Consider the following 11710-nt stretch of genomic DNA (forward strand, 5'->3'; position numbering starts at 1 on the left):
CTATATTCTTCGATTTCTTCCTCTTTCCTTTTTGCACAAGAAATAAGAAAGTGAATTTGGACCACACAAAACACACTACCCCACATGCAATTTAATTTGGACCACACAAATCAACCCAAAAAAGGAAATAGGGAAGAAAACCCGAATAATTCGAATAAGAAAATAAGGAAGAATATAGTGAATAGGAGGAGTAGTCCACTAAATACCCTCTAATCTAGTCTAGTTGAAATAGAGTTAACAACTTTTTACTGTTCAAAATTTGGTTTTTTTTTTTCCCTACAGTATTTTAATGTCTGGTTGCTGTTTTAGTTGCTTTTCTCCCTACTTTGAATGATTTATCTAATAATTCTCCACCAAATACACCATTAAAAAAGCAAAAAAAAATCAACTTTTAATAATATTCTGTATTCAAATAATATTTTGGTATTCACAAATTCTAATTTAAGATAGCATATTTATATCCGTCTTAAACTTAAAAATAGAACGTCTAAAAAGTTTGTTTTATCTATCTAGATTGACACAATTTAATTTGTTTTAAATTTAAATCCGTCTTAAGAAGAATCGACTGTCTTAATTTTTTAGGTCCTCAAATTGATCATTGATTCCTGTTGCCAGTTGGAGTACTTTGTCATAAGAACTGAAAGTGGGTCTTATCCAATTTCTATTTTTTCATGTCCCCCCATATCATTTGATATTATGCATTTATGCTTATGTTTTTATACTAGTTTGTTTAATAAAGCAAACCTTTTTTTTTTTTAAATTGCTGCTGCAACTGCTACTACTACTTTTTTTTTCTTTTTTTTTAAAATAAAAATAAAATTTCATGTGCTTTTGTACTGTCAGAGCATAGAAAGAAGAGAGAGGAAAAACTGTAGTGTAAAATGTAATGTAATGTACCTTTAGAAGAAGAAAACAGCTTGCTTTCTTTGTTTTTTTCACACTTTCATTGATGTTTTTATCACAGATTTTCATGATTGTTACTGGGTTCTCATCATTTTTTTACTAAGAGTTCTGTGTACTTGGTGTTTGATTTAATGCCTCTGAGAGCTGTTCATTACATTTACTAAAGTTACAGTTTAGATCTTGGAGCTCTTAAGCTAGTGTACTTCCATTTTCTTAGTAAAATTTGGGAAAAAGTTGGGTTTTTAGGCAAGTTTTTGGATTAGGAAAGTGAAAATCCATAAACTTGGTGAAAGTTCATCACTTTTTGTGGTTTTTGATCTTGGGTTGTTTGGTTTTGGCTTGAAATTTGGGAAAAAAAATTGGGTTTTTTTGGCAAGTTTTTGGATTAGGACAGTGTGTTGCCATATTTTGGTGAAAGTTCATGGTTTTGGCTTGTAATTTGGGGGATTTTTTTTTTTTTTGGCAAGTTTTTGAGATAGTGTGCTTGTGTTTCAATATAATTGGTGAAAGTTGATATCTTTTGGCTTGAAATTGGAAAAAAATTGTTGGGTTTTTTAGTTGGAGTTTCTAAATTTGGATGGTGTTTGTTAGACTTTCAAGAATCTTTCTTGGTTGTTACAAAGGTTTTGGATAAAATGTCATTAAATTGCAACCATTCTAGTAGTAATGGGCATGGGAAAATTCCTGGAAAATTTAAGCTCAGAAAAGTGCATGGATCTGTTGGTGAATGGCAATGGAAAGGGAAGATTTTTCTGATGTTTGTAGTGGTTTTTGTTGTTGGGTTAAGTTGGTTTTTGTATGGAGTTTCTGGTGTGGAGAACAAGTCTTTGTACTTTGCTGAAATTGATTACAGCCAAAAGAACCAGCTTCATGGTTTGTCTGGTCAGGTAATTTGTTTAATGCATTAACTCCGCTTTATTGTGAAGTATCAGTCATTCGATGCACTTCTGGACGCAATTTTCATCTTGGGTCATTCGGGAATAGCCTTTTTGTGTTGCTAGCATAAGGGTTGTTGTTAAAACATTAGGGTAATGTTGTTGTTGTATTACCCCTTTAAATTTGCTATTTTTTAGGTAATTTATAGGGAATGTAGTGTGTTAGCCAGACATGTTGCTGTTCATGAATGTGACTTGGAATACTGTACTAGTGTCCTTGGACTTGGAAATGTGTTAAGGTTATGTCCTGTTTAATTGTTGTATAATATCTTCTGAGTCCTAACTTTGATGAGGGTGCATGAGATTGATCTTGAGATTTGAGTTCTTAAATTGCAGTCCTGTCAATGAATAAATTTCCGAGTTTCAGTTTTGAGTTGTCGATGATTAAACTTCCAACTTGGAGATTTTTCTCTATTTTTTTTCTTATTTGTGGTTGTTATGGTTTCCGACCTCACATTTTTCTGTGAACGTTCTTTGATGATAAGCACATTTGACTTTGGTGTTCCAAAGATGTCGATTTTGAGTAGTAATTTCTCACAACTACATTAGCCACGGCCTTTTAATGAGGAATATAAAGTAGTTGTTGTGACAAATTAAACATGACTAATTTTTCATCGACCGATCACAAAGTCAGTCAAATTGGGACAATAAGTGTTGGACGAAGGTAAAACGTGTTATATGTAGGCAGAATATAATATTTTACTGATTCATGTTCGCAGGAGTCTGTGGGATGGTCAAGAGCATTTAGTGATCACGCAGAAGAAGCCTGTATATCTAGTTGTTTTTGGTTGTCAAAGACTTGTGGGTGGGTTCTTGCAGGGATGATAATCATATGTTCAAGGATCCCATGCTTCCGACTTAGAAAAGGGAATAAGCAGGAGTTACCTCAGCCCCAACAGCTTTTTATTCAGCGCAAGCTTCCATTGCCAACTCAGTCTCCTGCTGCAAATGCAAGGGCATGGCAGAAGAGGCTCCTAAACTTATGTGCTCTAGGTTTCATGCTCTTTGCAGCATGGTTGTTTAATTCCATTTACCAAGATACTGTTTTCAAAAGGAAGGAAACACTATCCAATATGTGTGAGGAACGAGCTCGAATGCTGCAAGATCAGTTCAATGTGAGCTTGAACCACGTTCATGCCCTGGCCATTTTGGTTTCTACTTTTCACCATGGAAAATACCCTTCTGCTATGGATCAGGTAATTTATGCGATACTCTGTTGATTTAGTGGTTCAAGATGCGCTAAATGTCTAAGACTCTTTGAAGTTAAACGCAGCAGAAAATTCACTTTTGATTGGGTCGTTAGGCGTGGGCAAGTTTGTTTACAGTCAGTTTAGGTCTGGTCAATCAGGTTAATTTGAGTCTTGAGTTACTATTAAGGTTTTGGTTATATCACTTATATGTTATCCGTTTTGGATTGTTATTTTCGGGTTTGGGTTGGGTCAATTTTGCGAATCTAATCGGAAGGGCATTCAGTCTGTCAGCTTGCTATATAACTTTGTATTTGATGATGTGTGTATTCTCAGTCTTCTTGTAGTACTCATTGTGGCAACTCTTAGTTACTGAAGCAAATCATTACGAGCAATTAGTTTGAGGAGTTCTTAATCAAGTCATACTTTATACCGTTGCAACTTTCTTGCAGCTTGTTACAAAAAAAGCTACTACACTTGTCTAATACGTGATTGTTGTTTGTTTCTTCAGAAAACATTTGGAGATTATACAGAAAGAACTTCCTTTGAAAGGCCACTCACTAGCGGTGTTGCCTATGCATTAAAAGTTACTCATTCTGAGAGAGAGCAATTCGAAAAGCAAATAGGGTGGACTATAAAGAATATGGAACACGGAGATCAGACTCTCGTGCAAGATTTTGATCCAGCAAAGATGGACCCTGCACCCAGACGAGATGAATATGCACCTGTTATATTCTGTCAAAGAACAGTTGCTCATATTGTTTCCATAGACATGATGTCAGGAAAGGTATATCATATCTTTTCTTAATATTTTTTTTTTTTTTTCCTGCTATTTTTTGAGTTGGCATTTTACTTCCATTTAGCTTCTATTACTACAGTAACTAATCTTCTCGTCATTGAATGTATTTTCATGTTTTTTGAAACTGTGAAAAAGGGGTCAATTTGTTGGCGGTCCTGGCATTAAATTCCGTCCACAACTGCAAAAAAGTAGAATTTTCCCCTGTATGTGTATGAGTGCGCTTGTATTATATATAAAAAAAATGCGTTCTTGATCGAAATTTTCTTTTAAAATTTCCCCTTTTTCATTTGTTGTCTATGTAATAGACCTATTGAAACATATATACAATTGTGAGTTGTCTAATGCTGCTTAGTGCCTATATACGACCCTGCAAATTCCGTTCATTGGCTGCGTGGTTATAGTTTGTTTAAAAATTACATCTTGGAAAGTGGAGCTTTTTCACATCGTTTCTCTGAGCTCTAATGCTCTATTCTATGCTACTAACTTAGTAGCGTGCTCTATGGACTTGGATTATGGGATCATGCATTTCATTATCGTTTTTTTGTACCTGATGTTGATGGTGACCTTGTAGGAAGATCGTGACAACATTTTAAGAGCCAGGGCGACTGGAAAGGGAGTGTTGACTTCTCCATTTAAGCTGCTTAAGTCAAACCATCTGGGTGTGGTGCTTACGTTTGCTGTCTATGACATAGGACTTCCACCTGATGCCACTCCAGAGCAACGAATAGCAGGCACTGTCGGGTAATTTCATTATACTGTAGTTATTTTCACGGGTTGTGTTCCTTATTATACATTCAACTGGATTGGAGCTTATATGGCATTTTACTTTTCTAGGTATCTCGGCGCATCTTATGACCTTCGGTCCCTGGTGGATAAGATTCTTCAACAACTTGCCAGCAAAGAAACCATTGTTGTGAATGTTTATGATACTACAAATATGTCAGCCCCCATTAATATGTATGGAACTGATGTTGTCGATACAGGCGATTTGCATGTCTGTGTTCTCGACTTTGGAGATCCATTACGAAAGCATGAGATGCATTGCAGGTAAGTCACACACAGAACAATTTCCGGCCATTCCTCACTACAATATAAAAGCGATTTTCTACGCTTGACCCTTGTGTTTTTTTCGAATACCAACATATACCCTCAATTTTATAAAACAATCTATGTACTGTATATCCATAGCTTAGACTTGATTAATAGTTTTTATAATAACCGAAGTACTCAAATCCGTCTCATTTAGATGTTATGGTTGGACATTTTTAATTGATTTCGAAACAGTAATTTGTCGAGCCATCAACATACTCGTCCACACTCTGCATAGACATCTTTTCACGACAAAATAAGAGAACCAATGTACTCAATTCCGTCTCTTTTAAGAATGATTCCTTAACAGAGCTGTTTTATATTGCAGATTCAAGCACAAACCTTCTTACCCTTGGATGGCTATAATGGCATCAAGTATAACCGTGACAATCACCTTGCTTGTATATTATATTCTACTTTCAGCGATTAATCGGATCATTAGAGTGGAAGAAGACTGCCAAAAGATGACTGTACTTAAAGTCCGTGCAGAAGCTGCAGATATTGCGAAATCTCAGGTGGACTTCTCCATTCTAGCACATTCTTAAAATTTAAGTTACTTGGTATAGCGGGTATATTATTGAGTTTGATTTCACAGCACCATTGATATTTAAAGTGGATATTGCTTTAGGACCTCAATGCCAATTATGATGTTTTCTTCTTTTGAATTTGCGCAGTTTCTTGCTACCGTTTCCCATGAAATTAGAACTCCAATGAATGGGGTATTAGGTAAGGAGAAATTTTGCTGCTTTCTTCATCTCTTTTTTTAGCCGCTTTGTCTATTACTGTATATATCAATGCATTATCTAATTTCGATTTGGACACGGGACTTGCATGGCAGGAATGTTACAAATGCTGATGGATACTGATCTGGATGCCGATCAGCTTGATTATGCCCAGACAGCTCATGCTAGTGGCAAGGATCTCATCTCCATTATCAATGAGGTTCTTGATCAGGCCAAGATAGAATCAGGCAGACTGGAACTTGAATCAGTGCCTTTTGATTTACGGGCTATTCTTGACAACATTGTCTCACTATTCTCGGGAAAATCTCGTGAAAAAGAAATAGAAGTAGGATCATCTAACATATTCCTGCAATTAATTTCTGCTTACTATTTTATAAATCGTCGGTGGTTAACATTGATTGCATTCTTTAATGTGTAACAGTTGGCTGTTTATGTATCCAAAGACGTACCTGAAATTGTTGTTGGAGATCCTGGTCGGTTCCGACAGATAATTACAAATCTGGTTGGGAACTCCGTGAAGGTTAGTTCTTGGTTTGTACGTCCTTTCGTTTTTTATTACTGAGTTTCTCTGCGATTCTTCCTTCTTTAAACACTCTCAAGAGATTATATGTACCTGAATGTTTTTTTCTTTCAGATAAGATATTCACCCCTTCTGTCCGTTTCCAGAGTACCAGATAATCACTTTCTTTGGAACTAACAATGATTTATGCCTGCAGTTTACGAACGAGAAAGGACATATCTTCGTGTCTGTTCATTTGGCAGAAGAAGTGGGGGCCTCACCCGATATTATGGATGAAGTGCTGAGACAAGGTTTGATGGGGTCAAATGAGGGTTTAGAAAGAAATACGTTAAGTGGGTTTCCTATTGTTGACAGATCGAAAAGTTGGTCAAATTTTAAACAGCTGGGTACCAAAGATACTACTGAAATGACAAAAATGATTAAACTACTAGTGACGGTGGAGGACACGGGAGAAGGAATTCCTCAAGATGCACAAAGCCGGATTTTCACACCATTTATGCAGGCTGATAGCTCCACCTCACGGCATTATGGAGGGACTGGAATTGGATTAAGTATAAGCAAATGCTTAGTTGACCTTATGGGAGGAGAAATCGGATTTGTAAGTAAGCGTGGAGTTGGCAGTACCTTTTCCTTCACTGCTCTTCTTATGAGAGGAGAACCCAGCTCCCTTGACTCTAAATGGCGTGGCCATGAAACATCTATTTTGGAGTTAAAGGGATTGGGAGCTTTGGTCATCGATAAAAGAAGCATTCGAGCTGAAGTGACACGGTATCATCTTGAGAGATTGGGAATATCTGTTGACACAGCTTCGAATCTCCAGTCTGCGTGCTCATTTATTTCTAGCAAGCTAAATACCAGGTAAATTTCTTTTGTATACCCGCTTAAATGCATCTTTGTACAAGTTTTTCAATTTCACGACATACAATTCTTGCTGTTTCAAATGGCTTGTACTTCCTGTTATAATGCTTATACACAGTATGTTAGATGACCCGGAATCAGAATGAATTCCTTGAGCATTAATGCTAATGTTTAATATATATGAACTCTTGTAATGAACGTTTTTTTTGTCATGCAGTGCGCCAACACCACTATCCATGGCTCTCATTGACAAGGAGGTCTGGGAAAAAGAAGCGGTTGTTGAGATCCGCCGCCTTCTTAGAGATGCAACGCCGATCTTCAATAGAGATAGATTCCCCAAAATATTTCTCTTAGCTACTTCCATCAGTTCTCCTGAGCGAAGCGAGCTCAAATCGGCGCATTTGGTTGATCACATACTGTCAAAGCCTCTAAGGTTAAGCATCTTGACAGGATGCTTCCATGAAGCGTTTTCAAATGGGAGGAAAAGGCAATTAAATAGGGCCAAACCTGCCAGTCTTGGAAGTTTACTCAATGGTAAACAAATTCTGGTGGTAGATGATAATGCGGTTAATCGTAAAGTGGCGGAAGGAGCTCTTAAGAAATATAGAGCCATTGTTACCTGTGTAGACAGCGGAAAAGCTGCTGTAAAAAAGCTTAATCCTCCACATGGGTTCGATGCCTGCTTCATGGACCTTCAAATGCCAGAAATGGATGGGTAACGAGTCTTATTCTTTCCCTTTTCCCTATCTATTATGGTGCTACCTTAAGAATCAATATTTCAATGTACGCCTGGCCAACGATCCGGACAATTGACCTGAATCGACCTTTAGGTGACTGAAACCCTTACCCCGGTATAGACCCGCTCCAAAATCTTATGTGTCTTTTGTTTGTTTGTTTGTCTGCCCTGTAGGTTTGAAGCTACACGACAAATCCGTCTTAGCGAAAGCAAGTTTAACGACAAACTTGATGCCGGTGAAGTTTCACCGGAGACTCAAATAATTTCTTGGCACACTCCGATATTGGCGATGACAGCCGATGTGATTCAAGCCACAAATGAGGAGTGCATAAAGTGTGGCATGGATGGCTATGTTGCTAAGCCTTTCGAAGAGGAACAACTCTATTCTGCTGTAGCTGGCTTCTTTGTGTCAAGATAGTAGGAATTTAGGGCACTAGCATTGAGCCTTAGCACCTAAGCACAGTCTTTTCTGTGTCGGCTTTCCCTGCAAAGAGCCCACCAAGCTGAATTCAATCTTTCTTTGTAGAACTTGTACAATTCGGATGACGGTCTTCCAGGAAAAATGGTGAGTTTCTCACTTATTTGTTCAGCTTTTCACCCTAGGCAGTGGCGGAGCCAGGATTTGAACTTAGGGGGGGGCGAAAAATTTTAGGGGGGACGAACGACTAATTTCATAAGGCACCCCAAAAAAATTTCGAAAAATTTAACTAAAAACTTCGAAAATTTCATCCGCCAGGGGGGGCAACCGCCCCTGCTAGCCCCCCCTAGCTCCACCACTGACCCTAGGTTTCCTCATCTTCTCTCTTAGTTTTTTTCGGTTCCATATCTAATGGAGCCAAAGACCTCGACATTCTTTGGTTCTGCATACGATGGATAAAGAAAACTGCATCACTGAACTAGACGCGCCTTTTTTTTTCCCCCCCGTTTTGTTTAAAATATATCATTCGCTGAAATTATCGAGGCCAATTTTCATTCCAAGTCATCCGAAAATAGTCTGTGTTGTTAACATGGGATAAGACTGTATTTTCGGAGTCATTTTATTGTTCATATTCTTTTCGTGCTGAAATCAGAACTGGTTTATGACAGTTCAAGCAAAGAATTGAATTCCAATAGCGACTTTCTGACGAAGAAGAATCGTCTTTGTCTCATGACTTATTTGTCTGGTGGTGACCGGTGTATATGAAGCTTAATACTGGTAATCTTTGTTGTATATACTTTTTTTTTTTTTTCTAATTTGCATTAAATTTCAAGACATGATGAGATTACGAGAATACTTATAGTCTCGTAGTATGTATATTCAAAACCTTCGAAACATCTTGGAGTCTCGGTTCTGCATTACCAGAATTGCGTGTATAGATGTTATGTATGTCGATTTGAGGTTAGGTTAGGCGGAGAGTCTTGCTTTTTTAGGTCTTATAATGTAAAAACCTCTTTCTCGTCTATCGCGTTGGAATACACCGTCCATCTGTTTGGAAACTTCGCATGGTTATTGGCCGCTGAAAACGTCTTGCAATCGGAATATGCCAAAGTACATTGGACGAGTCGTTTGTGTATTACATATTTGTAAATTCTCGTACGTGATTGTATTACGATGATCTTGAACGCGAGATGTTTGGTCAAAGTAGGTCGGTCACTTACCAGTAGGTCTAAGTGCTCACGAATAACGTTTACGTCTGAGACGGGCGACACGTGGCAGGCAAGGATATCAGAGGTTTTGATTTTCTCCCATGTGAATTGCATGTGCAAGAACATGCTGTTTATGATTGTTTCTCCCTTTGGAGTATCTTGTGTTCTTGTCATGTGCAACTTGTATTAAAATGCAAAATAAGAGACATGGTAAACGGGTCAATCTGGTTCGGTTTGGGTTGTTTGAGTCAGATCGAGACATTTTGGGTTTGGGTTATTTTCAGGTCTATTATTAACAAGTTTTTTAGGGATAAATGGATAATGTCGGTTTGAAATAATTAATATCTGGGTTGGGTCATATTAGTTCGGGTCAACTTGGGTTACAGGTTGTGTTCGGGTCCTCAGTTTGGGTGTCGGGCGAGTACGGTTCGTGTCATTTGGCTTGTTTTAATTTTGCCTAGCCTACGTATATTACATTTTGGAAAAATGATACCCCGTAACAACAATAGGAAGATCGTCTCTCCCGAGTATTTGCGTTTCTTATGCTAGTATCCAAATCTTAAGATTATTTTCCAACAATAGCATTCTTGTAATCTCGGAGAATGTACAACAACGTTCTTTTCCACTCGGGCCAACGATATATTCGTCATGAAAATATTCTAAAAGTATTTGCTCATATACTGCTAAAGAGAATTGAATGTCTCGAAATATAAAGTTGACCTAAATATTCTAAAAGTATTTGCTCATATACTGCTAAAGAGAATTGAATGTCTCGAAATATGAAGTTGACCTAATAAGAACGGAAATGTATTTTTTTTGTAATTCACCAAATCTTCTCAAAGAATTATCATATTATTTCCATAATAATTACAGAGTAGATAAAAACGATGTAATTAAGCATAAAAGATATCGACCCTTATAATATCTTGATTACATTTCAGTATAAAAGGAACAAAGCACATTAATATTGTATAAAAAAAACACAGTAATTTTTTCCCTGCATTTCCATCTTTTAATTAAAATTACATTAATACCATTTTTTTTTTCATCAATGGCATCTCAAAAGCACATATTTTTGACCCTGCTAATTCTATCACTCGTCGATCAATCTTCTCGTATGTATATTACACTCGTCGAAACTTGTTATATAGACTATAGTATACGATTTTTTTTTTGTATGAAATATAATTTTTCAATTACAATCAATGTTTTCAATTATATTATGGGAAAAATTGGTGTAGACAAATACTTACAATTTTATTTTCGGATGTGTTATTATCAGGTGTTATCGGACAATCGTGTCACATGGCCGGTTCGTGCACGACTCAAGACGAATGCAAGGAGAAATGCGAAAAAGATGGTTATGGCAACCTTCCATATAATGGTTGTGATCACTATGGTGGTGGTACAAATATATGCATGTGTTGTAGTGAGTTATTATAATCACTGGGACAGAAAATCCGCTCTCGTCTCTATGTCATCTTACTCATCAAAATAAGTAATAATTTTTTTTTATTTTTTTGCATTATCCTTCACCCTTTCTTTAGTTCTTTTCATTTGTTCTCTATGTCAATTGGTAATAAATAATATGGTAATAAATAGTTTTGGATTGTCTTTCTCCCTTTCTTTTTGCTAATAAATTACTAGTAGAATTTAAGAAGACATTGAAATTGAATTTACGGCAATAATAATAATAATATGGTGTAATATGAGAGCATTCGGGAACAAATCTGCAGTCATTGATCGCGCTAGATCTAGCGGTTTCAAAAATTAAAGACGAACTTAAGAAAAAGAATTTTTGTTATTATTCGGTATTAATTTTTCAATATATATACAAGTAATAGCACTACAAAAGTGGACGATTCGTTTATATACGAATAAAAGAATTACTCCTAACGCCCTATTCATTTGCTTACATTTTTATTCTTTACAGATGTTTAGAACTGAGGAACTAGTACTATATTTTTGTGATTTTTATATTCAAAATCGAAAGTATGTAAACAGTACGTATACGTCAGTCTCAAAAGCTTCTGCTAATGAGACTGTCTCATATAAGAATTAGCGATAATCATGCATTACCACCATCAGTAGTCTCGACCGTGCCAGGACTCCTTTTGCATCGTTGGCCAGCAGTGCAGGGTCTTGTCCAAGGGTTAGCTTCTGGGGTCGCGCAGTCTTTGTTACGACCGTGGCATCGATAATCTCTATTTCTTTTTATAGCTCCATAGCTAACAAAGCCATCTTTTGCATGCAGTGGCGGACCTAGGAATTTAGTGTCGGGGGGGCACTAAAATTTTTTTGACGCGTTATTTAC

General features: G+C 36.9%; 1 protein-coding gene across 2 annotated transcripts; it reads left to right on the plus strand.

Moving 5' to 3' along the window:
• The first annotated feature begins 620 nt into the window (after positions 1 to 620).
• LOC141610754 (histidine kinase 2-like) lies at positions 621 to 10916 on the plus strand. 2 transcript variants are annotated; one of them, XM_074429006.1, is made up of 14 exons: positions 674 to 1790; positions 2558 to 3034; positions 3537 to 3812; positions 4396 to 4565; positions 4659 to 4871; positions 5242 to 5428; positions 5588 to 5639; positions 5752 to 5981; positions 6078 to 6176; positions 6373 to 7034; positions 7252 to 7749; positions 7945 to 8335; positions 8857 to 8965; positions 10679 to 10916. In XM_074429006.1, exons 1-12 carry the CDS (start codon positions 1539 to 1541, stop codon positions 8186 to 8188), a joined length of 3360 nt encoding a protein of 1119 aa, XP_074285107.1. In that variant the 5' UTR covers positions 674 to 1538; the 3' UTR covers positions 8189 to 8335; positions 8857 to 8965; positions 10679 to 10916. The 2 variants fall into 2 exon arrangements, with proteins under 2 accessions (XP_074285108.1, XP_074285107.1); XM_074429007.1 differs by lacking the exon at positions 10679 to 10916 and having other exon boundaries at positions 621 to 1790; positions 7945 to 8376; positions 8557 to 9108.
• The last annotated feature ends 794 nt before the right edge of the window (positions 10917 to 11710 follow it).

Source organism: Silene latifolia, chromosome 11 (assembly GCF_048544455.1).
Source record: "Silene latifolia isolate original U9 population chromosome 11, ASM4854445v1, whole genome shotgun sequence".
NCBI classification, from domain to species: Eukaryota; Viridiplantae; Streptophyta; class Magnoliopsida; order Caryophyllales; family Caryophyllaceae; genus Silene; species Silene latifolia.